Genomic DNA, 27,814 nt, shown 5'->3' on the forward strand with positions numbered 1-27,814 from the left:
TCGGCCCACCCCTCCCGCAACTGGGCTCCCACTAGCACCAGGGGAAGGGCCCGCAAGGACTCATTGGGCTGAGCAAGAGGCAGAGGGGCCTCCAGAAGTCACGACCCCCCCTTCTGGCCGGCATCCAAAAGGACTGCATGTGCTGAAAGAAACAGCCCCTGGAAGGAAAAGAAGCTGCCCCCCAAACAGGGCGGTATCAACAAAAGTCATGCAAATGCCACTGGGTGACACCAAACCGAAAAGGCGAGTGAGGACAGTCCTCAGGAAGACGAGGCACCTTAGTCAGTCAATGCTTGAACCAGCTTGACCAACTCCTCACCAAACAAGAGCCTTGAAAAGGAAATTTATTTTTAGCCTTAGACACCACATACGCCGAACACAGCTACAGGGTACAGCGAGAAGCAATTCCGAGCCATAGACTTGGCCGAAGTCTGCAACAGATCATACATGGCATCCGAAAGATAAGAAGCGCCAAGCTCAATCTTAGCCACCTCCTGATCCACCAAAGATCAGTCATCAGACTCGTGGATAAGAACTCGCTCAGACCACCGGAAACGAGCCTGGGCCACCAGACCGCCACAAATCGCCGTCTGGACCGCCAAGACAGCTACATTAAAACTTTAAGAAGAGACTTCAACTTACGATCCTGAGAGTCCTGCTCATTGCGAAAACTGCTTCAAGGGAAAATAAAGTACAAGTTAGCAATAAAAATCAATTAACCTTAATTGAAGGCTTCCCTTTAGACTGGCGCTGCCTCAGGACCTTTTTTTATTTTATTTGAACAGACCCCACTGGCTCTCAAAGCAATATGCCTTGCAGATAGTTGGTGGCAAGGCTTACAGCTGAGGCACCTCTAAAGAAAAAAAAATTGGGGAGGTGGAGGAAATGGGAAGAGGGACTTGACCAGTTGAGTGTGGCACCCCTGATAGGGTACCCCCCCTGACACCACAACCAGGGACAAGAAGGCCAATTTAAACAACATCCAACAGCCCAACACTAAACCAGGTAAAGACTGCACAGGCTTACCACTGCCACCTGCTGGAGACAGAGCAGACTGATTGTACTTAGGACTGCACAGCCAACTTATACTACAGCCAAAAGTTTGTGCCTTAGTCTCCACCTGCTGGTCGAGGTGAGCTATAACCTATCAGTTTCTGTGCCGGTCTGGAAGGATGATAAAGAAAGAGGTTTTTGCTTAACTCCAGAGTAGAGAATTACACAGTGACAAAATTCATCACCATTCCTGTCCCCGCGGATAACCGCAGAAAACCATCCCGTGTCATTCTTTATTGACAATCTCCACCTCAGTCCTTCTACACCAGCATTCTTCAATGTAAGGCTTGAGGGTCAGTGGTTGTGCCCATTCATACTCTGATTCTTCCCTCTCTTATTAAAGAATGACATGGAGATAATTTCCCACAGTTATCCGCAGAGATGGGAATGGTGATGAATTCTGTCACCATGTCATTCTCTACAGTTCTTGTTGTAGTAGGTGAAAAGTTAGCGTAGCACAAAATATGCTACACAAAAGTGCAAGATTTGATTATTTGTCATACCAAACTTAGGGCCCCTTTTACAAAGCTGTGGTAGTGAGTCCTGATGCGGCAAATGTGACACAACCCATGGGAACTGAATTTGCTGCGCATGAATCACTACTGTGGTCTTTGTAAAAACACATACTCTCCCCCATGTAGCTTTAAGGCCCAAGGGTATGTCATTGCTTTTTGGGGCTCTTTTACTAAAATGTGGTGAATCAGCTTAGCAGGGTTTAAAAAAGTTTTGGCTAATTTCCTAAAAGAGAAATCCATAGGCCATTATTGAGATGGCTTGGGGAAATCCACTGCTTATTCCAGGATAAGCAGCATAAAATCTGTTTTACTACTTGGGATCTAGCTAGGTACCTGGGACCTAGATTGGCCACTGTTGGAAATAGGAAAATGGGCTTGATGGACCTTTGGTCTGTAACAGTATGTCCATTCTTATATTCTTAAGGCTTTGTATTTACTACACACTGACACAAAAAATAAGGTGGTAAGTGCAAAAGCCTGTGCAGTAAATAAAAAAGGGTATGCCCAGCAGCTGCCCTGTAATTAGCACACAAGGCAGATACTTACTGTGTAGGCACCACATTACATTCATTGCAGTGCCAGCCCACTCCCATAAATGCACAACTGCTGTAGCAGCATGTTCCTACCCTAAACACCCCCTGACCCTCTGATGACTCCCTTCCACCCATAAATCTTCCACTGAGAGCACTCCCCCCCCCCCCCAATAAGAAGCCCCAGCAGTAGTGGATACAAAAGGGCGCCAATGACCCTTAGCAGAAGGCTCACTGTACTATTACTAGGGTGCATGCTTCCATATGAGTAGGTTCTAGGAGGTGTCAGGCTCTGCCATTGAAGAACTGGATCAGTTGGGGTCTGTTGCTTAAGGTAGGGTGTAGATCAGAAAATAGTGGGAGAATTTGACTGGGGGAGGATGTCCCAAAAGGCTAGAAGATCCAGTCAGATGGCTCTCATTTCCAATCAATTAATTGACCACTGGGCTTCTTCCTTTGACCAGTGGCTCTACGCAATATGACACAGACAATGGGCCCCAGCCTGAAAGACTGGCATCCAGAGTCAAGTTCAAATGTGCCTGTCTAGTTTTAAAAATATTTTATGGACAATTAGGTGACTTAGTTGTACCACCACCTTCAGGTTTGCCGTGACAAAGTGGCCATAGATCGTCTACTGCTTATAAGTTGTCTTTTCCATCATTTAAAAGGTGTTCAGTAAAGGAGTCAAGTCTCCCATTCATGCACTACCTATCAAATCTTTCAAAATAGATTAAAGACTTTCTTGTTTTCTGCTATTTCGTATTAGGGTTTTTAAAAAAAATATATTGTGCAAAATCTTAATGTAAACCATATCAAGCCTTCTTTTGCAGGGATGATGCAGTATATAAAATGAAGGATTAGATTAATGATAACTGTTATGCCCCCCCCCCCCAAGTCTTGCAAAGCATCCCCTGCTCAGCCACCAATTCAGTCTCCATCGCACCACAGAACTGAGGGACAATCGGCAGTGTAGGTCATCCACATGAGCAGACCAATTTGACAACAATGCATACTAAAGGAAGCGCATGTGAGCTCTTCCCATGGAACCACTTTGATAGAGGCCATTATCGAGCCCAGGACTTGAAACACCTCCCAGGCTGAGGGTCCATGGGAACTTGAAAGAGCACAGTTCTGTGATTTTAGCTTTTGAATCCTGCCCTCTGGAACGACCACCTTCTCCTAGAAAGTACTGAATTGGAATCCCAGACACTCCATGGACTGGGATGGCTTGAGAAAGTTTTGGTAAAAATCACTATCCATCAAAGGTGTAAAAGCTGAACCACTCAACCTTTCATCTGTATACTCTTTGCGAAGGACTTCACTTGAATCAACCAATCATCCAGGTAGGCATGTGTGAAACGTGCTGCCATAACCACAGTCACATTTGAGAAGGTTCTCAGCACCTGGCTAAACTGAAAGGAGAACCTTTAATCCCAGACCTCCAAGAATCAAAAAATGTTAAGAACTTCTGGTGATATCAGGGACTCTCCCTTACAGACAGCCACTATGACCAACTACAATGTTTCCAAGGAAAAGGATGAGACTTTCAGAGCTCTGCTTGACCCCTTTTCAAATCTAGGATTGGCTAATAAGATCCCCCTTTCTTGGGCATAATAAAAAGTATACTGCATACCTACCAGAACATCTCTCTATTTGAGAAACTAGAATTATTGTTTCCAATGTCAAAAGTCTGTCTAAAGTTTGACACACATTTAAGGCTTTGCAAGGGAGCATCTGGAAGAGGGCAAGAGAATTTCAGAATGTAGCCTAGCCTTAAAAGGACCACTAAGCTGAGGTAATTTGGGCCCATCTCTGATGAATCAGCTGTATCTTTTCCCCTATGGAAATGATGGGAGGATAGGCCTGAGCACCTTCATTGGGAGGTCTGGGAGGTTCCAAATGCCCTTGGCCTCCACAGCAACTCCCTCAAGAGATCTGAAAGAAAGAGCTTCTATTCCAAAACCTAACTCACTGGGCTCCACTTGATATGCCAAGAGAGTATCTCTGTGTGTCTCTAAAATATTTTATTTTTTATTTTTTTATTTTTATTAGGATTTTATTAGGATTTTATATACCGCCTATCAAGGTTATCTAAGCGGTTCTACAATCAGGTACTCAAGCATTTTTCCCTCTCTGTCTCATAGTCTCATAGTGAATCCCAAAACAAGAGTCTAGGAAATTTGGATTCACCTAGATCCATTGCCTGCTTCTCTAAATCTTCATTAAAAAGTAATTTACCCCTAAATGGGCAGCTGATTCAGATGCACCACTGAAGTTACATCTTTGAACCAATTCCTTAACCAGAGAAAACACCTCTTTGCCTTTGCCAAGGCCAAATTCTTTACTGAGGCCCTAACCAAATCAAACATGAATGTCTGCCAAAAATAATGTACCTAAAACCAAGCTTAACACCCTCAGAAACTAGTGCCATGATTTCCTCCTGGGGAATCAAGAAATATTTCTGCCCTGCAAAAACAGGCTCAAGCTACATAACCTCCACAGATGGCCCCTTGCAATTCCTGACAGAGATCTCAAAGGATTTCTTCAATTTTCAGGTCCTGAGGATCCTTTAACATTGTTGTTCCCTTTTAAACAGGAATTGCCCTCTTCTTGTTGACAGCTGTAACCAGCGCATCCACCTTCGGTAACTTGAAACTCTCTAATTCTGTCAAATAAAGCTGATAACGGGGGAGTGCCATTCAGACTTTACCATCTCTTTGAGATCTTCTTTAAATGGCAAGGTTCTCACTGGCTTCCTGATCCCTTTTAAAAATATCATTCTGTTGAAATATCAACTTTAATAGCTTAGTGTAGCTTAGTGAAGAGGAAAAATCTTAGAAGACTAAAAGCATGTCTTCTACTGCCTCGTTATAAGGGCATGTTACAAAAATCATAAGAACTAAGAAAACTTGTGAAATCAATATAGACAACTTATCTCTCCGAAAAATATAAACCAAAGGATCTGCTGCTGTTGGAGCCTACTTGTCACCAGATAATACCTCATCCTCACATTTCTACTTTTGTTCAGCATCCTTGTCTTCACAGTCCAAAGATCCCATAGAAGACAAGGGATGCGCACTCTTCATAAAGCATGCTAAATTACATAGACAGTGGCAAAAACTGACTGTGTTCCATCAATGGTATCTGCCAATAATTATTTGTGTTTATCATGACCACATTACCAATGAGAAGATCCTAAAGAGAAGTGACTCATGAAGAGTCCAAAATATTGTACATGGGTGAAGGTCTAGCTCAGTGGTCTCAAACATGCAGCCCGGGGGCCACATGCGGCCCGCCAGGTACTATTTTGAGGCCCTCGGTATGTTTATCATAATCACAAAAGTAAAATAAAACAGTTTCTTTGATCATAAGTCTCTTTAGCTATAAATAACAATATTATTATTAAGACTTAGCTAAAAGGAAAGATTGATAAACTATAAAGAGTTTTACCTCATGCAAAATTGTCATTTCTTTAATAAGATATTAACTATTTTTTCTAAGGCCCTCCAAGTACCTATAAATCCAAAATGTGGCCCTGCAAAGAGTTTGAGTTTGAGACCACTGGTCTAGCTGGATGGACATATTCTAAGACTACATAATTATCAATATCTCAAAATTGCTATGTGATTTTCTCTTACCATCTGTTGGTATCAGATCTGGCATAGCACATTCAAAAAATCTTCACTACCTTGGTACCAACTGGGAAGAGATGTTGTCCATTAAACACACTGGAGAATACTTGCAGCCCAATATGCTCAAGTGGATATAAGTAAGTCTAATGCAAGCGCTAAACAAACAGCCATGTTGGGTTTATTAATATTAGCACTGTTCTCTGGATATTTTGAATTATACATTACCTATGAAAAGGAGAGCAGTCAACACAGTGCACAGGACCCCCATGTGGAAAGTAGGTAAATTGCGCTGGTGCCTTTAGCAGAACTGAGCAGGGGTCTTTACTGAGCGCGGCCTTTTCTACCGATGCCGAGCATTTTAGTACATGTCCACCTTCCATACCAACAATAAATAAGCTGGGATCAAACTTAGATATGGAGAGTGAGGTCACACCCAAGGCAGCATCTCCTCTGCTGTGCTGAACAGAAAGAATCAAATCAAAATCTTATTCTTAGATGTATGCAAGAGAAAGAAAAAAAGGCCCCCATCAGCCCTATTCTATCTTTCAGCAACTGACCCCTTACCAATCATTACAATACATCCTACATAAACAGCTAAGCACTTTATTACAACCTTTCCTCCCAGTAAGTCTGCTGGGAAATCCTTGTATATTATTAGATGAGGATAAATCAATAAACCAACTTTTACCCCAAAGGAAAAATGTATTTTTACTTGTTAGTTTCCATTCCATGAGTCCTGCTAGACCAGTCCATCCATGTGGGTTTAAGTTCCCCAACCAGCAAATAAAGCCAGAGAAAGCAAAGATACTTACTTATAAGCAAGTGTTCTTCAAGGTCAGCAGGCATATAGAAACATGATGGCAGATAAAGGCCAAATGGCCCATCTAAGTCTGCCCATTTATTTATTTATTTTATTTATTTATTTAGATTTTTATCCCGTCCTCCCAGTAGCTCAGAACGGTCTACATACACAATGGAGAGTAATTAGACATATAAGAAGTACAATAGGTTTAAATGTTTGGACATACAAGACTGTGTAGTAATTTAAATACAGGGAGTATGCAGCAAATTAAGAGTAGCGTTTAAGTATAAGTAGTTTAGTTTAAGTACAAGTTATTTGAGTTTAGATACAATTTGTCAGAGTATAGACTAAGAGAGGACTATACTGAAATTTAGGGAGAAGATAGACAGGGAGAGAGGAGAGAGGTGGGGCTTAAGGGGGGAGTAACCATTATCTCTTCCTCTCTCTAAGGCAGGGGTGTCCAATGTCGGTCCTCGAGGGCCGCAATCCAGTCGGGTTTTCAGGATTTCCCCAATGAATATGCATGAGATCTATTTGCATGCACTGCTTTCAATGCATATTCATTGGGGAAATCCTGAAAACCCGACTGGATTGCGGCCCTCGAGGACCGACATTGGATATCCCTGCTCTAAGAGATCTCACGTGCCTATTCCACACTTTCTTGAATGAAGACACGGTCTCTGTCTCTACTACCTCTTCTGGAAGACTGTTCCACACATCTACTAACCTTTCTGTACTGTAAAAAAGTATTTCCTTAGATACTCCTGAGCCTATCACCTTTTAACTTCATCCTATGCCCTCTCATTCCAGAGCTCCCTTTCAAATGAAAGGAGACTTGACTCATGCACCTTTACACCATGCAGGTATTTAAACGTCTCTATCATATCTCCCCTCTCCCACCATGGGGGTGACGTCATCCACGGAACCCAGTACACACACTGCCTGGTGCACTGTGACTTTAAATCTTTAGGCAGTACCCATACTGTGCACATGCTAGTGTCTTCCCACCTGATGTCAGCTCACGAGACCATCAGTCCAATAAAAAAGCTTAGAAGCTAACTAGAGGAGGTGCCTGCTGTCCTCAAAACATATGTGGTTTTGTGTGGAATAGGCCTTTCATGAAGTATGCTACTAAGGGATGTACAGAAAGAGGTTTTTTGTCCAGGTGGGAATGAAATGCATTTATAGCATTTAGATGAACTCTCATCAAATTAGTTTATAGGCCAGAATTAAAGAGATAAAGAAGGTAGTTGAGGATGGATGGAAGTAGACATGAGATGGGCTCCAGAGAATGCAATACACACCAGGAAGAAAATGAAGTGATAACAGTGTTGAGTGGAAGGTTTTCTAGATGCGTCAATGATGGATGTACTGCAGTCAAGAGGCAGAAAGCATTTACCTGTTCGGTAAAAGAACCACACTGTTGGTGCTAATGAGCAGGGTTGGGATGAAACTGAGACCCATCATTCTGAGTGAGTAATGTTGGAAATAATTGTAGTTTCCTGACTGACAGCTGTAGGAGGAATAGAAACCAAACCTGGTATGGCCAAAGGGATGCTCTGAGGATCATAGTGCCCTGATCTTGGCAAGGTTTGAGTAGAGTTTTCCATATGAGAAACACTGTAGGAAAAACGTAGAGGAACTTGTTTCCCCAATGAAATAGAAAGGCATCCAACACAATGAGATTGAGGGCAAAGAGTCTAGAACAGAACTATGAAAGCTTGTTCTGATGTGAAGTGAAGATCTATGCCCAGTGTTTCCCATTGAGAGAAGAACGGATGCAAGATGGTCATGGTAAGAGACCATAGTGAGGCTGAGTCCGCTCAGCTTCTCTGCCAACACATTCTGCTTCTCCACTAAATAAATCACCCTAAGTATCCCATGAGTAGTGGCCCATTTCCAGATCTAGATTGCCTCACCTAGGGACATAGCTAGATTAGACTACTTGGCATGGGTGGATTTGACCCTGAGGGAGATTCATGCACTGGAGAATCCCTTTGTGTGGGTCACATTGAAGATTTGGGGCGGAGTAAAACCTAAACTACTCAAAGGGAGGCAAGGACTTCATTATTCCCCGTTAGGCTACACACCAGATTTTTAACCAGGGAGAGAGGGAGGAATTTTTAAAAGATGGGAGGCTTTGAATTTGAGATATTTTGGACAGACAATAGAAGATGGTAGTGTTTTTGCATTTCCTGACTTTCAGATCAGCTTTGGCTTTCAACAAGGGGACCTGTTTCCTTACTTGCAGGTTAAAGCATACATACAGAGAGTAAAAGCTAAAGCCCCAGAGCAGTTAGAGAAAACCAAATTTGAACAACTGTTAGGTTTAAATATATGAAGAGTGAAGGGGCATATATTCTTTGTAAGTTTTTCTATTCTTGCTTATGTAAAAGGAACTGCTGAAACAGTTAACATTTTGCCAAGGAAAAAAACCACAAGGCCTTTTCTTTTTGTATTCTGAGCTCTGTGTCTCCATTGTATTCTGTAGTTCTTGTTTTGATAAGAAACATTTGTTACAAGAAACATTGCTAGATCTTAGACAGGACAGTATTATATGCCATAATGCACAGTTACTTACCGTAACAGGTGTTATCCAGGAACAGCAGGCAGATATTCTCTACATGTGGATGACGTCATCCACAGAGCCCTAATGCAGACAGCTTTTCAAGCAAACTTGATTGAAGATTTCAAGTTTGCTGGTGCTGCACCATGCATGTGTGTGTGCCTTCCTGCTCCACTAGAGGGCACATCCCCTCCTCGTGGTCTTCAGTTCAGATAGCTAGCAAAGAAGCCAACCCCGGGGAGGTAGGAGGGTAGCGAGAATATCTGCCTGCTGTCCCTGGATAACACCTGTTACGGTAAGTAACTGTGCTTTATCCCAGGACAAGCAGGCAGCGTATTCTCTACATGTAGGTGACCTCCAAGCTAACCAAAAAAGGGACGGAGGGAAGTTGGCAATTTAGGAAAACAGATTACGCAAAACCGACTAGCCAAACCGAACGTCGCTCCTGGACAAAGTATACAGACAGTAGTGTGAGGTGAAGGTATGAACCGAAGACCAAGTGGCAGCCTTGCAGATCTCCTCAATTGGCGTGGACCTGAGGAAAGCGACAGAAGCCGCCTTCATCGGACTTTATGTCCCGTGACCCAACCATGCAGCGAGAGACCAGCCTGAGCGTAGCAGAAGGAAATACAAGCAGCCAACCAGTTGGACAAGGTGCGCTTGGAAACAAGATGCCCCAACTGATTAGGATCAAAAGACAAAAATAATTGAGGAACCTTCTGATGAGACTGGGTGCGTTGGAGATAGAATGCCAATGCCCTCTTACAGTCAAGAGTATGAAGCGAACTTCACCAGGATGAGAATGGGGTTTAGAAAAAAACACCTGAAGAACGATAGACTGATTAAGGTGAAAATCTGACACCACCTTAGGCAAGAACTTGGGATGAGTGCGGAGGACCACCTTGTCATGATGAAAAACAGTAAAAGGAGGGTCCGCAACCAAACCCTGCAGCTCACTAACCCTGCGAGCAGAGGTGAGAGCAAGCAGGAAGATCACCTTCCAAGTAAGGAACTTCAGATGAGCTTTGTCCATGGGCTCAAAAGGAGGTTTCATCAATTGAGCGAGGACCACATTGAGATGCCAAACCACAGGCGGAGGCTTGAGAGGAGGATAGACATTCAAGAGACCCCTCATAAAACGAGAAACCAAGGGGTGGACAGAAAGCGACTTCCCATCCAGCTGCCGATGGAAGGCCGCAATCGCACTAAGATATACATGAACCGAATTGATCTTGAGGCCAGACTGAGACAAATGCAGCAAATAATCCAAAACCAAAGGTAAAGAAGCAGACAAAGGTTCCACCCAATTCGAACCACGTGACGAATCTAGTCCACTTCTGGGCATAACATTGCTTAGTAGAAGCTTTCCGAGAAGCCTCCAGAACATCCCTCACCAACTGGGACAACTCCATGGAGGAAGTCAGGTGGAAAGGAACCAAGCCGTCAGATGTAGAGACTGCAGATTGGGATGCAACAGCGAACCCCAACTCTGAGACAGCAGAGAAGGAAACACAGGCAGAAGCAGAGGATCCCTGACACTGAGTTGAAGAAGCAGGGAAAACCACGGCTGCCAAGGCCACCGAGGAGCGATCAAAATCATGGAGGCGTGAGCCAACCTGAGATAGACGAGCGTCCACAGAATCAACGGAAAGGGAGGAAATGCATACAGGAATCGTCCTGTCCAATCCAGAAGGAACGCATCGGCCTCGAGACAATCCGGGGAGAACACCCTGGAGCAGAAAAGAGGCAACTTGTGATTGAGGGGGGAGGTGAAGAGAACTATCTGCGGAGTTCCCCACCGAAGAAACACCTGATGCAGAGTCTGGGAATGGAGAGACCATTCGTGCGGCTGCAGGAGGCGGCTTAACTTGTCCGCCAGGCAGTTGTGCTGGCCCTGGATATAAACCGCACGAAGAAAGACGTTGTGGCGTAACGCACGATTCCAAAGAGCCTCCTTGCAGAGAGACAGGGAACCCGTACCCCCCTGCTTGTTGACGTAATACATCGCCACCTGGTTGTCCGTGCGTACCAGGACCACCTGATCCCGAAGCAAATGACGGAAGGCCACCACCGTATTGTAAATGGCTCGAAGCTCCAACACGTTGATGTGGCAACGACAGTTCGCACTCGACCAAAGGCCCTGTGTACGCAGACCGTCGAGATGCGCCCCCCCCCCCCAAACATACGCTGAGAAGTCCGTGGTCAGGACCTTGTGATGCTGAGGAGCGAGAAAGAGCAACCCTCTGGAAATATTGGAAGAGCTGGTCCACCAACGGAGCGAGCGTTTCAAGGAGGGAGTCACCGCAATGTGATGAGAAGCGGGATCCCGATCCTGTCGCTACTGAGAGGCCAGAGTCCACTGAGGGACCCTTAGATGTAGTCGCATGAACGGTGACATGCACGGTGGAGGACATGTGTCCCAAGAGGACCATCATCTGTTTGGCTGAGACCGAAGCTCGCAGGGAAACCTGCCGGCTCAGCCGCACAAGCGTGGCCTGCCGGGGAGGAGGCAGGAAGGACCGGAGGCGAACCATGTCCAGCACGGCCCCAATAAACTGGAGGGATTGAGAGGGGCACAACTGAGACTTTGGGAAGTTCACCTCGAACTCCAGAAGGAAGGTAATAGTCTGATGGGTCGCTGAAATAACCCCCTCCTCCGTCGAGGCTTTGACCAACCAATCGTCGAGGTACGGAAAGACCTGAAGGCCCCTTGACCGCAGAGCAGCCGCCACTACCACAAGGCACTTCGTAAAGATTCGCGGGGAGGAAGCCAGCCCGAATGGGAGGACCCTGTACTGCAGATGCAGGTCCCCGACCTGGAAATGAAGGAACCGGCGACAAGCCAGATGAATCGGCACGTGAATATAGGCCTCCTTTAGATCGAGGGAACACAACATATAGAAACATAGAATATGACGGCAGAAAAGGGCTATAGCCCATCAAGTCTGCCCACGCTAATGACCCACCCCCAGACTTCACCCGGCTAGAGATCCCACATACATATCCCATTTCTTTTTGAAATCGAGCACGCTGCTGGCGTCAATCACCTGCAATGGAAGTTCATTCCAATGATCGACTACCCTTTCGGTGAAGAAATACTTCCTGGTGTCGCCATGAAATTGCCCACCTTTGATTTTCAGCGGATGACCTCTTGTGGTTGAAGGTCCTTTAAGAAAGAAGATATCATCTTCCACCTCGATGCGGCCCGTGATATATTTAAAAGTCTCAATCATGTCCCCCCTCTCTCTACGTTCCTCGAGCGAGTATAGTTGCAGTTTATTCAGTCTTTCCTCATATGGGAGGCTCTTGAGTCCCGAGACCATCCTGGTGGTAATTCGCTGAACCGACTCGATTCTCCGCACATCTTTTTGATAATGTGGTCTCCAGAATTGAACACAATATTCAAGATGAGGTCTCACCATGGATCTGTACAGGGCCATTATGACTTCGGGCCTCCAGCTGACGAAACCTCTACGGATGCATCCCACCATTTGTCTAGCCTTGGATGCAGCTTTCTCCACCTGCTTGGCAGTTTTCATGTCTTCACTAATGATTACTCCCAAATCTCGTTCTGCCCTAGTCCTAGCTAAGGTCTCACCATTCAGAGTGTAAGTTCTGCATGGGTTTTTGCTGCCAAGGTGCATGACCTTACATTTTTTGGCATTAAAGCCCAGCTGCCAAGTCGAGGACCAATGTTCCAATAAGAGCAGGTCCTGCTCCATACTGTCGGGTAAGGTGCTGTTATCTACTATGTTGCATAGTTTGGCGTCGTCGGCGAATAGTGTTATTTTACCTTGAAGCCCTTGAGTCAGGTCTCTTATGTATATGTTGAAAAGGATCGGTCCCAAGACCGATCCCTGTGGCACTCCACTGGTCACCTCCGATGTATTGGAGGGGGTACCGTTAACCACCACCCTCTGGATTCTACCGCTTAACCAGTCATTGACCCATGTCGTCAATATCACTCCCAATCCCATCGAAGTCATCTTGCTCAACAATCTGCGGTGCGGGACGCTATCAAAAGCTTTGCTGAAGTCCAAGTACACGACGTCTAGAGACTTCCCCATATCCAGTTTCCTTGTAACCCAGTCAAAGAAGCTGATCAGATTGGATTGACAGGACCTTCCCTTTGTGAATCCATGCTGCTGGGGATCCTGTAGATTCTCCTCGGTCAGGATCGTATCTAATTCCTGTTTAATAAGTCTTTCCATGAGTTTGCTCACTATTGAGGTGAGACTGACCGGTCTGTAATTCGCAGCTTCCGTTCTGCAACCTTTTTTGTGCAATGGAATGACGTCAGCTGTTTTCCAGTCCATGGGGACTTTTCCGGTACTTAGGGAAAGATTGAACAGCACGGATAGCGGTTCCGCCAGGACATCACACAACTCCCTAAGAATCCTGGGGTGTAGATTGTCCGGTCCCATGGCTTTGTTCACCTTGAGTTTTGATAGTTCGCCATGGACGCTGCTGGGTGTAAACTTGAAGTTTTGAAACGGGTCTTCCGAGGTTTGCCTTGCTTGCAGTTGTGGACCGGTCCCCGGTGCCTCACAAGTAAAGACTGAGCAAAAGTATTCATTTAGTAGTTTATCAGAATCCGTTTCTGCATAGGTCCCGTCTGTTTTCCTGAGACGTACTATCCCATCTGTGTTTCGTTTCCTGTCGCTAATGTATCTGAAGAAGGATTTATCCCCTTTTTTAATGTTTTTCGCTAGTTGTTCTTCTGTTTGAATCTTGGCCTCTCTGACTGCCGCTTTGACTGCTTTAGACCTGGTCAGATAGTCTTCTTTTGTCACCATGTTTTCTGTATGCTTGTAGGAAATAAAAGCTTTTTTTTTTTCCTTGACAAGATCCGAGATCTCTGCAGAGAACCACTGGGGCTTGTTCTTCCTCCGTCGTTTGCTTACTGTTTTTATATAGCGGTTTGTTGCCTCATGCAAGGTGCATTTCAGGATTGACCACATAGCCTCTACATTGTTGGTTTCAGCTTGGTTTTGTAGCGCCTGATGGACGAAGTCTCCCATGCGTTTAAAATCAGTGCCCCGAAAGTCGAGGACCTTTGTTGCTGTGTTTAATCTAGTGAAGCCTATCTTGATGTTGAACCATACCATGTTGTGGTCGCTGGAGGCTAGTGTATCGCCTACCGAAACTTCTGAAACGCTTTCTCCGTTGGTGAGTATCAGGTCCAGTGTCGCCTGATCTCTGGTGGGCTCCAGCACCATTTGTTTGAGTCGCGCCCCTTTTATGGAGGTTAAAAGCCTTCTGCTGCCGCTGGTAGTAGCGGAAAGTGTCTTCCAATCAGCGTCGGGCATATTGAAGTCCCCTAGCAGAACCGTGTCCCCGCGTAAAGTGATGTTCTCAATGTCTTTGATTAGTTCCATATCCCTGTCTTCCTGCTGTTTTGGGGGCCTGTATACTACACCCAGATACAAGCATTTTTCGTTTCCTCTGGCCAGGTTCACCCAGAGTGATTCCCCGGTGTAGTTGACATCTGTGATTCTGGTGACTTTGATGTTATCTCTAGTGTATAGTGCTACCCCATCCCCTATCCTTCCCTCTCTGTCCCGACGAAGTAAGTTGTATCCTGGTATAGCCATGTCCCACCCATGTGAGTCTGTGAACCAAGTCTCAGATATCGCTATTACATCGAGGTCGGCGTTCGTTATCTCTGTTTCTAATTCTAGAATTTTATTGCCTAAGCTGTGTGCATTAACATACATAGCCCTCCATACTTTATGCTTGCTAAGACCCTGTGTAGAATTTCCCGCCTGAGTTTGAGTGGCTTTTGTATGATTGTTTTTACTGTGTGAACTTACCTCGGTCTCAGAAATGGAGTGTCGATTCACCTCTCCTGGAAAATTCCTTACTGCGCTAGTACATGCCTCCCCCAACTTACCTAGTTTAAAGCCCTTCGGAGGAGGTGGGCTAGTCGATGTCCGAAGACGTTCTTGCCTCTCCTTGTCAGGTGGAGTCCATCTGGTCCCTGCAGTCCCTTTAGTGCCTCTCCATGGTCCAGGAAGCCGAAGTTCATGTCCCTGCACCATTCATGTAGCCACTCGTTCGTCCTCTGGATACGCTCCTCCCTGGCTCTTCCCTTGTCTCTTACAGGGAGGATCGAGGAGAAGACCACCTGCGCTCCCATCTGTCTCAGCCTCTCACCCAGGGCTCCAAAGTCCTTAGGTATGTTCTCTGGGGTGTTCCTGGCAGTGTCGTTCGTACCCACGTGAATAAGGAGCATGGGGAAGTAGTCCTCGGGCCTGATGAGTCGGTCTAGGCAGGCGGTCACGTCCCAGATCCTGGCCCCTGGCAGGCAGCAAACCTCTCTCGACTGCATATCCGGTCTGCAGATTGGTCCCTCGGTGCCCCTCAGCAGGGAGTCCCCAATGACCACTACTCTGTGCTTCTTTGAGGGGAGCTGATTAGTTGTCTCTGGAACTGGGACTGTCTGAATGTTGACCTCCTGTGCCTCGCTCGCGGGTCCTTCCTGTAGTACCTGGAATCTGTTCCTCAAGGTTATTAGTGGGGTTGATGTAGGGCTGCCCTGTGTGCAAGAGAAGGAGACAGGAGATGAAAAAGAAGAATTAGAAGAATGTTTTCTGTGTTTTCTTGTGGAGGAGGTTACCAGCTGCCAAGAGTCAGCGTCCCCATCCTCCTCCTGCACCCCAGTCGTTGGTGCCAAAGTTGTAGGTTTGGTCAGTTTGGGCGTCTTGAGGATGATCTTGCCTGGCTCCTGCTCGGTGATCTGGGACAGCTCTTGGATAACCTCGTCAATGAATGTCTCGTCCTCTCTGATGCTCCTCAAGCGCTTCACCTCCTCTCTTAGACTCATCAGCTCTCGCAAGATGTCTCCGTCTAGCTGGTCTATCTCGTCCGTCTGTGTGGAGGCTGTAGTTGTCTGCTTGGGGATGGGGATGGGGAGGGCCTCGGTCTGTACAGAGACCTCTGCTCTCTGCCCTGGTTTTCCCTCTGTCTGCACGTGAACCGAGGCCATCCCCTGGATTCCTTCTGTGACTGGGCTGCCGGTCTTGATTGTAGTCTTCGCATTCCTCGTTCTTCCTGCCATTTCTAAGAAAAAAAGAAACCTTTTTTTTTTTTTTTAAGATAGTTTCAGAGTGTGAGATTGAGAGTGGAAGGGATAGAAAGACTGGTAGGGTCTGGTATGAGAGGACTGTCTGCTTGTTTACTAGCTAGAAGGGTATGAGAGTTGAATAGAAAAGATAGAAGGGAATGAGAGTTAAGTAGAAAAGATAGTCTAAATGTTATGTAACTATTTGTATGTGCCTGGTATGTGTGGAGTTCTTTTCTTTGGTGGTTGTTCCGGAGCCCTCCCTTGAGGCCCTTCTCAAAGCCCTTCTCAAAGGCGCTCTCGCTAAGGCGAGCGCCTTTGCCGCTCGCCTTCGCCGCGCGCCGAACGGCTGTGCGCCGTTGGCTCCTCCCCTTTTATGGGGGGAGTTCAGCTGGTGACATCGGGGGGGGGTAGGCGGAGTTATCTCTCGCCTCTTCCCCTCGACTCCGCTCTCTCTGTTCTGCTTCCCCTCTGCTCGTTCTGCTCTTTCCTCTCCGCTGTTGTCCCTCTGTTCAAACTGCCTCTCTCCACTGCTATCTGCCTCTCTACGCTGCTATCAGCCTCTCTCCGATGCCTCCTTCAGTCTCTCTCCGCTGCTATCTGTCTCTCTCCGCTGCTATCAGCCTCTCTCCGATGCCTCCTTCAGTCTCTCTCCGCTGCTATCTGCCTCTCTCTGCTGCTATCTGTCTCTCTCCGCTGCTATCAGCCTCTCTCCGCTGCTATTTGCTATCACAGCTCAACTCCGTTCAGCTTCCTCCCACCCCCACGTGCGTCGGGTCAAGTTGAGCTGCTCAGCACCTTCTAACTCCAACAAGCTGGTCTCCTCGCCGTTGGCTCCTCCCCTTTTAGGGGGGAGTTCAGCTGGTGACATCAGGGGGGTAGGCGGAGTTATCTCTCGCCTCTTCCCCTCGACTCCGCTCTCTCTGTTCTGCTTCCCCTTTGCTCGTTCTGCTCTTTCCTCTCTGCTGTTGTCCCTCTGTTCAAACTGCCTCTCTCGACTGCTATCTGCTTCCTTCTGCCTCTCTCCGCTGCTTCTGCCTCTCTCCGCTGCTATCAGCCTCTCTCCGATGCCTCCTTCAGTCTCTCTCCGCTGCTATCTGCCTCTCTCTGCTGCTATCTGTCTCTCTCCGCTGCTATCAGCCTCTCTCCGATGCCTCCTTCAGTCTCTCTCCACTGCTATCTGCCTCTCTCTGCTGCTATCTGTCTCTCTCCGCTGCTATCAGCCTCTCTCTGCTGCTATTTGCTATCACAGCTCAACTCCGTTCAGCTTCCTCCCACCCCCACGTGCGTCGGGTCAAGTTGAGCTGCTCAGCACCTTCTAACTCCAACAAGCTGGTCTCCTCGCCGTTGGCTCCTCCCCTTTTAGGGGGGGAGTTCAGCTGGTGACGTCGGGGGGGTAGGCGGAGTTATCTCTCGCCTCTTCCCCTCGACTCCGCTCTCTCTGTTCTGCTTCCCCTCTGCTCTTTCCTCTCCGCTGTTGTCCCTCTGTTCAAACTGCCTCTCTCGACTGCTATCTGCTTTCTTCTGCCTCTCTCCGCTGCTATCTGCCTCTCTCCGCTGCTATCAGCCTCTCTCCGATGCCTCCTTCAGTCTCTCTCCGCTGCTATCTGCCTCTCTCTGCTGCTATCTGTCTCTCTCCGCTGCTATCAGCCTCTCTCCGATGCCTCCTTCAGTCTCTCTCCGCTGCTATCTGCCTCTCTCTGCTGCTATCTGTCTCTCTCCGCTGCTATCAGCCTCCGCTGCTACCAACCAGTCCCCCTCGTCCATCAACGGGTACAAAACCGGGAGTGAAAGCATCCTGAACTTTTCCCGAACCAGGAACTTGATCAGCTTCCGGAGGTCCAGGAAGGACGGAGGTCCCCAGTCTTTTTGGGGACCAGGAAGTACCTGGAGTAAAACCCCTGTCCCCGCTGACAAGGGGGAACCTCCTCCACCACCCGAAGGTGAAGAAGGGCCCGAGCCTCCAGAAGGAGCAAAGGAAGCTGTGCCCGATTTGAAAGAGACACGACGGGAGGACAGCCTGGAGGCAACTCCCGAAAGTTCAGCGAGTACCCCTCTCTGATAACGCTGAGGACCCAAGCGTCCGAGGTAATGCGGGCCCAATTGGGGTAGAAAGTCCGAAGACGGCTCCCGATAGGAAGAGGAGCCAACGTCAAGGTGGCGGGGGCCAGCCCCCTGCCGCCCAGCCAGTCAAAAAGACAGCGCAGGCTTAGACACAGCCTGGGTCTAAGGTTTCGGAGGAGCCCGCTGCTGCTGCTGGCGCCAAGGAGGCGGGCGATGGAAGGCAGGGGTAGACTTCTGCGGGTACCGCTGGGGCGGCAGCTGATAAGCCTTAGGAGGGGTGGGCTTTGGCTTGGGCCGCACCAAAGAGGCAAAGGAACGTTCGTGCTCCGAGAGGCGCTTAGTGGCCGCCTCGATCGAGTCGTCAAAGAGTTCATTCCTCAAACAGGGAAGATTGGCCAAGCGATCCTGCTAATTGGGGTCCATATCGACGATGCGGAGCCACGCCAAACGACGCATGGCCACCGCAAAGGCGGAGACCCAAGAGGAGAGCTCAAATGCATCGTAAGCCGCATGGAACATGTGCAGACACAGCTGCAAAAGAGAGTCCACCAGCTGCCCAAACTCCGCACGGCAGGAGACGGGCAAGTCACCCTGAAAAGCGGGCAAGGACTTGACCAGGACCTTAAGATACGAGGTGAAGATAAAATTATAGTTTAGGACCCAGTTGGCCATCATGGAGTTTTGGTAGAGGCGTCTGCCAAACTTATCCATTGTCCTCCCCTCCCAGTCAGGTGGGACCGCTGCGGAGACCCTGGAAGGATGACTTCTTCAGAGAAGATTCCACCAGCAGGGACTGGTGGGAAAGTTGCGCCTTTTCAAACCCCGGACAAGGGACGGTCCGGTATCGAGACTCCATTTTGGACGGAATGGCTGGGACCGCATAGGGGGTCTCCAAATTCCGGAAGAAAGCCTGGCGCAACACTGGATTCAAAGGGAGCTGCAAAGACTCCTGAGGAGGACAAGGGAGGTCCATCTCCTCCAAAAACTCCTTGGTGTATTTTGAGTCGGACTGGAGTTCGAGATGGAGCACCTTCCCCATGTCCTGAACAAACCGGGTGAAGGACGGCTAACTGTCCGACCGGCCCTCGAGGGGGGTGGTCGAACGAGACCGAGGCACCATCGAAAAAGAGAGAGAAGCCTCCCGAGAGTAATGCGGCGGCCTATCAGTGCCCAGTCCCGAGCCCCAAGACGCCCTGCTGAGGGAACGGGGCGGGGTTGAGGACTGCCGACACCTCGAGGATGGCCAAGGTGAGGACCCCGGGGTCCGAGGCACCGAGGTCCTCCGATGCCGAGGCGACACTCCGCGGGAACACGGAGGAGACCCCTTCAAAGCCGCGGCCTCCCAGAGCGGAGCCCTGGACCAGGAGGGCAACTTAAACAACCGGGGATTGGACAAAGACAACTCCGAAACCCAGAGATCACCAGCAGGGCAACCACCCGGGGACCTACCCCGCCTTGGGGGTGGAGTCCCGGGGACATTTTGCCAAACTAAGAGACGGGGGTCGAACGGCGCTTCGACCCCGTACGCCCCGAGAATCGAGGAGAGGAGTCCGTGGAGGAGAGGCGCCGAGACTGACGCACCTTGCCCCGAGGGGCCTCGACACTACGCTCATGCTGGTCCGGCGCACGTGAGGTCGAGGCCGGGGTCAAATGGGCCAAAGCCGAGGAGAGCTCCGAGGATATCATAGCCCTTAACATCTCCTGAAACATGGGCACCGAAAGCATCGAAGGCATATCAGGTGCAGCGGTGCATTCCACTGAGGCCGACCTCGAGGATGAGTATTCCCTGGAGGTGGAAGCACGTTTTGAGGGCTTGGCCAGTCTCGACGGGGCCGGTGGAAGAGCACTCCCACCATGAACGGCCGGAGACTCCGAAGTTGGCTTCCTCGCCAGCGCTGACCCTGAAGAGGAAGAAAGAGGGGTCTTACCCGGAGCCGAGGTCTTCAAGGCCGGAGTCAATCCCTTCGAGGCCGAGGTCTTACTTGGGCCGAGGTCTTCGAGGCCGACGTCGAAGCTGGGGCCGAGGTCGAGGCCGAGACCAGAGCCATTTCCACAGCAAAAAGTTCAGCTATTCGGGCCCGATGACGTCGCAGGGCACGGTTCTGAAAAGTCGCACACCTGGGACAAGCATCGGTCGGATGGTCAGCCCCCCAAGATACACCACCGATGTGGGTCGGTGATGGACATCAGCCGACCGCACTGGGTGCACTTTTTAAACCCGGTAAGAGACTGGGACATAGGAAAAACAGGCCCTAACCGATCGAGGCCCAAAGGCCACGGCAACCCGGGAGCCCCCGGATGCCGAGTTCGAATGGATGTTGCGTTTTGTTTTGTTTTTTTCGACAAACGAACGAAGGCAAAAAAAGCGCACAGCGACTCCCAGTACAAAACAAAGAAGCCGTGGTGCTAGAAAGGCACAGAACACACGGAGAGAAAAACGACAGGGCTTTCTGGCTCCGCGGAAAACTAAGAACTGAAGACCATGAGGAGGGGATGCGCCCTCTAGTGGAGCAGGAAGGCACACACACATGCGTGGCGCAACACCAGCAAACTTGAAATCTTCAATCAAGTTTACTTGAAAAGCTGTCCACGTCAGGGCTCCATGGATGACGTCACCCACATGTAGAGAATATGCTGCCTGCTTGTCCTGGGATAATGGAAGCTTCCTGCTATTTCCCCTTCCCCCTATGTTTGCTACCTTTTTTCTAGTTGCTTTTATGTATCCTGTTACCATATATGGTCTTTCCTACAGTGTATGCTGTACTCTGAATAAAGAAGGAGAGAGATATATTTTTGCCTATTTGCATGTGTGTTTGTGTGTGTGTGTTTTTCTTTCTAAAGAGGTGTCCCCAAATGCATCTGTAGTCAGGACAGCAGAACGAGGCTACTGCAAATTGGGACCTGGTCGTTTCAGCTGGGGGCTCGTCCAGGATTGGAGATTTGGTGCCGGGTCTAAGTGAGTATCTGTTTTCTAGTGCTCACTGGTCTCTGCCCTCTTCCACACCCTTATTTGATTATTGAGGCTTTTGGCAAGTCTCTTGAGGTTTTTGACCCTTTATGAGTTTATAGTGGTGGTTTTGGGAACCCCACAGATTACCTGTCCTTTTGGGAAGGACCGATTTAACTAATTATCTGTCCTTTTTGGGAAGGACTTATCTAACTAATTCAAATCTGTACAGACTCGCCCGTTCTGCTGTTCTTGCATGTGTTGTTTTTTTTTCCTTTCTATCGCATTGTATATTACAGTGTCTTGTTTATAAGGTTACCACGCTGTGTTTTGTAATAGGGAAAGAAAGCTGACATTGTACATTAGAGGTTTTATTTCTACCTTATAAAACCAGTGGATAGCGTAGCTGGTTTTAAGAAAGGTTAGTCTGTTATTGAGAAAGACATGGGGGAAGCCACTGCTTGCCCTGGATCGGTAGTATGGAATGTTGCTACTCTTTGGGGTTTTGCCAGGTACTGGCAACCTGGATTGGCCACCGTGAGGACAGTCTACTGGCTTGATGGACCATTGGTCTGACCTAGTAAGGCTAGTCTTATTCTTGTATAAAGTTATTCATGAAGCTACAGAGTTTAAAACCAGATATATGAAAGCATGGTTAAAAGACTTGGGCCACTCTATTAAAGAATGGGGTGATATTTGTTCATGAACCTTTTGTGTGTCTTATGCCCCTCAGACTTTAGAAAATGCAATTATGGTGTTAGGTGCATTGGTACAGGACACTCCTAATGATGGGACATATGGAGGGTAAGGGGGATGCACATTACTGGAGGGGTTGTAGGGAGTTAGGCACCTTTAAGCATGATGGGAGTGTCCTGCTTTGCAAGATTTTTGGAAGCAAGACGAACTATGTGCAACAACTGGTTGTATGTGATGGGCCTATTACCATGAAGATGGCTCTCTTGGGCTCATGAGTGAGGGAAATTGTGGACTTGAGGGATAAGATACTGAGACTGGCCTTCACAGCTGCACAATATTGCAGAGGACAAGTGAGGCCAGATATCAACCATGTGCAGCACCAATTGGGGTGGATATGTGATCAGTATCGCATTGTGGCTTTGCACACCAAATTGTGGCATCAGGATGTATGGAGCCATTATCTTGAGTTGGAAACTTTATCTGGTTCCGTTGCAACCTAGAAGATGTTAGTCTCTTTCTGTGACAATGAGGACTATGGACAGAACTTTCTGGTTTTATTTTTTTTACAGAGTGCTTAATGTTTACGTGTTTTATCATTGAGAACCAAGGTGATGGGGATAGGTTGGGTTGGGTTTAAGAATTTGGTTATAGAAATTGGGAGGGGGGGTGGGGTATGATTATACCCCACACCACTGTATCTTTGTGGTGAATTGTGTTGAGAGCGGGTATTGAAGAAACCGCTAAGTTTCACAGATGTTGAACTGTATGTTTATTAAAAATAAATAAAAACTTACAAATTTAGATTGCCTCTACACAAAGGGGATAAGATCCCATGCCTCTTTGTCTGTTTAAACAGAACACAGCAACCTGGTTGTCCGTGCGGATGAGAACTACCTGTTGAGAGGCAGTCCTGGAATGTTTTGAGAGTGTTTCCTATCGCTCATAGCTCTAGAAGATTGATGTGGTGAGGCCACATTCTCTGAGTGTGGAGACTGTCAAGAAGAACTCCCTAAGCCAGCAATGAAGTATCTGTGGTTAGAAGTTTTTAGTGGTGAGGGCGTTGAAAAGGAAGACTCTGAGTAGATTGTGTGCTACAATCCATCACTAGACAGCATGACGGAGATCTATAGTAACTTGTACTGGAACAGATAGGGACCACTGCTTGGGTCCATTGGGCTGATAAGGTCCACCGTGGGATTCTGAAGTGAAGACATGTGAATGGGGTCACATGAACCATGCCATGATGCCATGTAACCAAGGAGACATAATATCTGGAATATGGAAGCGCGCTTGAGGGTGGAGATTGTTTGACACAGGTAAATGAGATTGTTGACCCTCTGAATGGTTTTCAAGAGTGCTCCTATGAACTCTAAGGTTCGAGATGGCTATAGATGTGACTTTTTGTAGTTGATGGCAAACCCTAGAAGCTCGAGCAGACAAACTGTTGAGTTTATGGCATGCTGAGCTGCATGTGATGATGAAGCCTTGATCAACCAGTGTCTAAGTAGGGAAATACATGAAACCCCATGTGCAAAGTAATACTGCAACTATAATCTAATCTAATCTAATCTTTGGTTTATATACCAGGTCATCTCCCAGTGGAGCTCGACTCGGTTCACATATAATTAAGACTAGAGTACATAGCAGAAAAAATAGGAGAAGGAAGAACTAATTAAAAACTAAAGTACATAAATACATAAAAAAATCATAAAAAAAATAACTATAATATTATCATTTTGTGGAGGCTGTAGTTAAACTATTTAAGCATTTTGTGAAGACATGAGGCTAGTCCAAAGGGCAAGACCTTGTTTTGGAAGTACCAGGGACCTATGCAGAAGTGGAGATACTTCCTGTGAGCAGGTAGGATGGATATGTGAGTACAGGCCTCTTTGAGATTTCGAGAGCAAGGCCAATTATTTTTCTCTTGGCTCAAAGAGAACATTATGCAGGGTGGTTCTATCATAAGATATCACCAACAAGTGTGCCTGCCATCTCTCCTGCTTGTCTGCAGAAAAAGTTGTGTTCTGCTCCCATTTGCTGGTTGAGGAGCATAAACCCATGTGTCTGGACTGGTATAGCAGGAAGATAAGGAACTTCATTTCAACTTTCACTACAAATTCTACTCCCCCTTTGTCCCTCCCCCTGGCACTTGACATTTAGTACAGTCAGTTTCATGTAAGTTACATTTTTTAGGGTTTCTCTAATGCAGACCTTGTTTACTTTTGTATTCCGAGGTATTTGCTGAGCAATCAGAGCATAGCCATTAACAAGTGTGAGATGCTCTTCTCCTTCCAGTTGCCACACAAGAATCTTCCCGTCTGTAGACACACTTAAAATCTGGAAGTAGTGGCTGCGGCTGAAATTGGACAGCCAGTTGACCTAGTCCAAAAAAAGATAGCTGTTAATCAAGACTTTAGTGCTGGCCTGTGCTTAGCAATGTTTACCTGAAGCAGCACCCACAAGAAGGATTTAATGTTGCCTAAGCAATGGTGTGTGAACAGGCACAACAGCAATACACAGTGCTAATAAAGTCTGTGAACCCCTCAGGGCGATCTATAGCACAATTTCTGACTAAGGGCCAGATTCACTAACCTCCCTTTGCGTGTGCAATCCGTGGTTGAGTCTTCCTGGCCGACCAATCCACAACGTGTCTTCATGCAAATAGGGGCGATCGGAGGCACGCTCACCGACTACACAGGTCACTGGAGAGTGATCCTGATGCATGTGCAGACCATCTTCTTTGCCTGTAGATGGTCTGCGCATGCTCACTGCGCAAGGAAGAGCTTTATTTTTTTGTATGGTTATTTTAAAACAAAAAAGAAAAAGAGTTGGCTCACAGTCAAATTTTCCCAATTTTCTCTTGGGAAAATTTTGACTGTGAGCCAACTCTTTTTCTTTTTTGAAATTTAGTTTGGACTTTATTGTCTACTGAGTCCTTAAGGGTTCTTAGCGGTTTAGCTATTATTTTAAAACAAGGCAGTGTTTCTGAATAATGCTGCAGAGAGCATAGGCAGGTAACAGTTAAAATAAATTCTAGGTGGTGAGATAGAGAAAAGCTACCTTTTGGCAGCCCCATGGAGTGTGGAAGGGCTGGTGCTCAGCGGTTCAGACTTGTCAGCAATGCCAGCACAGCATGCTTCTGCCTGCAGATCAGCACACTCACCTCGCATGTGCCTGCCTGGGCTGATCCTTTCAACGGGACACAAACAAACAGCGGCACAGCACAGGCCGGGAACTCTCCTCTCTCCACATGTGACAGGAGATCAAATTTGACTCCTCCCCATGCCGTTTCAACTTTTTTTTCCCTCTACACCGGAGTACTGCCACTGCCTGTGTGGTCATCTTGCCAAGTCCTTCACCTGTGTGCACACTGTTCTCTCGAATTGTGCAATGGAAGAGGTTGAACTCCTGAAAGAGAGACTCCAAGCTATAACCATTTCGCAAGCCCTTTACTTTACGCGACTCTGTGGTTTTAACCTGCTGGTTTAAAAAGGGGCTGCACTGCGGCGTGTTCTGGAACTCAACAGATACATAAAGTAAGGAGTGGAATTGTCCTAAACAGATTGATGGCCACAAATTATTGAAAAAATGCCCTTTTACTCATGGTTCAAATGACTTTATTCATCCAATAGCTCAATGACTCGACATGTACATGTTTTGGCCAACAGGCCTGCTTGTGGCTTCTAGCCTGAATGTGGCTTCTAGTTCATTGCACCTCCATTTGCAATGAACTAGAAGCAGTCGCTTGTTTTGGGATCGGCCAGCCCAATCGGTGTTCCTTTTTCTTTTTAGTGAATCACTGCCTTCCTGCTTTGCATGCTGTTTCCCTCATTTGCATGGACAGATCGAATCGGGAGGCAGGTTAGTGAATCAGGTCGCAAACTGGTCGCAAATCTGTCTGGACACAATTGGTCAGCTTAATGAATCTGGCCCTAAAACATGAGAAGATCCTAATCTAAACTTTGATAAGAAAGAAAGATAACCCCATTAAGTAAATAATTCAGACAAGGAAAAACCGAAATATATTAACAAAACTGAATAAGTATCCTTTGTGAAAAAAATATGTAAACCCTTCAATTCATTGAGTAATAATGGTTTAAACTAAATGTTCTTTGTAACTATTAATTAGTCTCTCACACTGCTCCAGAGGAATTTTGGTCTATTCTCATACAGAACTGTTTTAACTTTGACATTTAAGGGCTTTCTTGCATGGACAATTCATTTTAGGTCTTGCCATATTTCAACATGGTTTAAGTCAGGACTTTGATTTGCCAACCCTACCCCACCCCTAAGTAAAAAAAAACCCACACAAACATGCACATAAACAAAATCTCATTTTCCAGATACTCTCTGGAAAAATTTGGTCTTAACTGCTAATTTTCTTTCCTTGAGTCCTACCAGACCAATCTAGACACATGGGTTTTACTCCCTATAAAGAGAAGGAATTGAAAACCTTGCCCAAACAAGGCACCATGTAGACTGCAGCTCCTCAGCATTTTTTTTAAACAAAGTTAACACTAGAACTTCCCTAGTTTTACTAATAGCAGGAAGGAGGTGCTATTGGACATTTTCTCCCAAATCCAAGCCATATGCCAGAAGGAATAAAGAAAAAACAACATTTAGGCTAACATGCCTAAACATTTATCCTAAATTTTCAAACAATGAAACAGAATGAATAAGAATTTAAATTATTCTGGTAGATGTAAATAAAAGAAAATAGGCAGTTATGACCACTGTCCCACCAGACCACTCCAGAAATGTAAATGTAACCAAGCACCTGTATAACAGGAGGGAATCTGAGATACTCATCTTAAGCACCTCACATGAGGAGTATTCTATACACCCACTCAATCTATAAAGAAATCTATAAAGAAATAACATCCATAAGGCATGGATGTTATTCAAAAATACCATCCTGGAAACCCAGACCAGATATATTTCATGTATTAAAAAAGAAGAAGGAAGGCCAAACAATAGCCATCATGGTTTACATGTGTGGTAAAGGAAACTATTAGAGCTAAAAGAAAAGCCTTCAGAAAATGGAAGAAAGTTCTGTCTGAAAACAACAGAAAAACAGCATAAGGAACTGCAAGTAATATGTAATATGGTGATGCGGTATAACAAATGCTAATAAACATAACATAACATAAATAAGTCAAATGCAAAGTGCTGATATGGAAGGCAAAGAGAGACTTTGGAAGGAAGATCGTGTTGAAGGCAAAAACAAAGTAAGAATTTTTTTTTATATATTAGAAATGAGAAGCTGGCAAAAGAATCAACTGGTCCCTAGATGACCGAGGAGTAAAAGGGATGCTCAGGGAAGACAAGGCCATAAGCAGAGAGATTAAATTAATTCTTTGCTTCCGTCTTCACTGAGAAAGATATAGGGGAGATACCAGTGCCAGAAATGGCATTCAATGCTGATGAGTCAGAGAATCTGAACCAAATCTTAGTAACACTGGAAGATGTAATGGGAAAATATGACAAATTAAAGAGTACTGAAAAAATTGAAAAATGAACTTGCAGGGTTATTGTTAGTGATTTGTAATTTATCTTTAAAAATCCAGTGTGGTACCGGAAGACTAGAGGGTGGAAAATGTAAAGCCAGTTTTTAAAAAGGGTTCCAGAGGTGATCCAGGAAATTATAGATCAGCCAGTCTGATGTCGGTGCCGGGCAAAATGGTAGAAACTATTATAAAGAACAAAATTACTGAGCATATACATAGGCATGGATTAATACAAAGCCAGCATGGATTCAGTCAAGGGAAATCCTACCTCACCAATCCATTACATTTCTTTGAAGGGGTAAGTAAACATGTGGATTAAGGTGAGGTGGTCAATATTGTGTATCTGGATTTTCAAAAGGAATCTGACAAAGCACCTCATGAAAGACTTCTGAGGAAACTAGAAAGTCATGAGATAGGAGGTAATGTCCTATTATGGATT

The 27,814-nt window shown here is 46.6% G+C and overlaps 1 protein-coding gene across 2 annotated transcripts in view; it reads right to left on the reverse strand.

Moving 5' to 3' along the window:
• Nucleotides 1–27,814, reverse strand: part of WDR34 (WD repeat domain 34) — a 98,538-nt gene that overhangs the window by 4,858 nt on the left and 65,866 nt on the right. Inside the window, exons 6-7 of one of the 2 annotated variants that reach the window (XM_033960202.1) lie at nucleotides 24,080–24,247; nucleotides 5,956–6,188 (exon numbers count right to left, since the gene is read on the reverse strand). In XM_033960202.1, coding sequence (XP_033816093.1) covers nucleotides 5,956–6,188; nucleotides 24,080–24,247 — 401 coding nt within the window. The remainder of the gene's footprint in view (nucleotides 1–5,955; nucleotides 6,189–24,079; nucleotides 24,248–27,814) is intronic. The other variant, XM_033960203.1, reaches the window with a different exon arrangement.

Source organism: Geotrypetes seraphini, chromosome 10 (genome assembly GCF_902459505.1).
Source record: "Geotrypetes seraphini chromosome 10, aGeoSer1.1, whole genome shotgun sequence".
NCBI classification, from domain to species: Eukaryota; Metazoa; Chordata; class Amphibia; order Gymnophiona; family Dermophiidae; genus Geotrypetes; species Geotrypetes seraphini.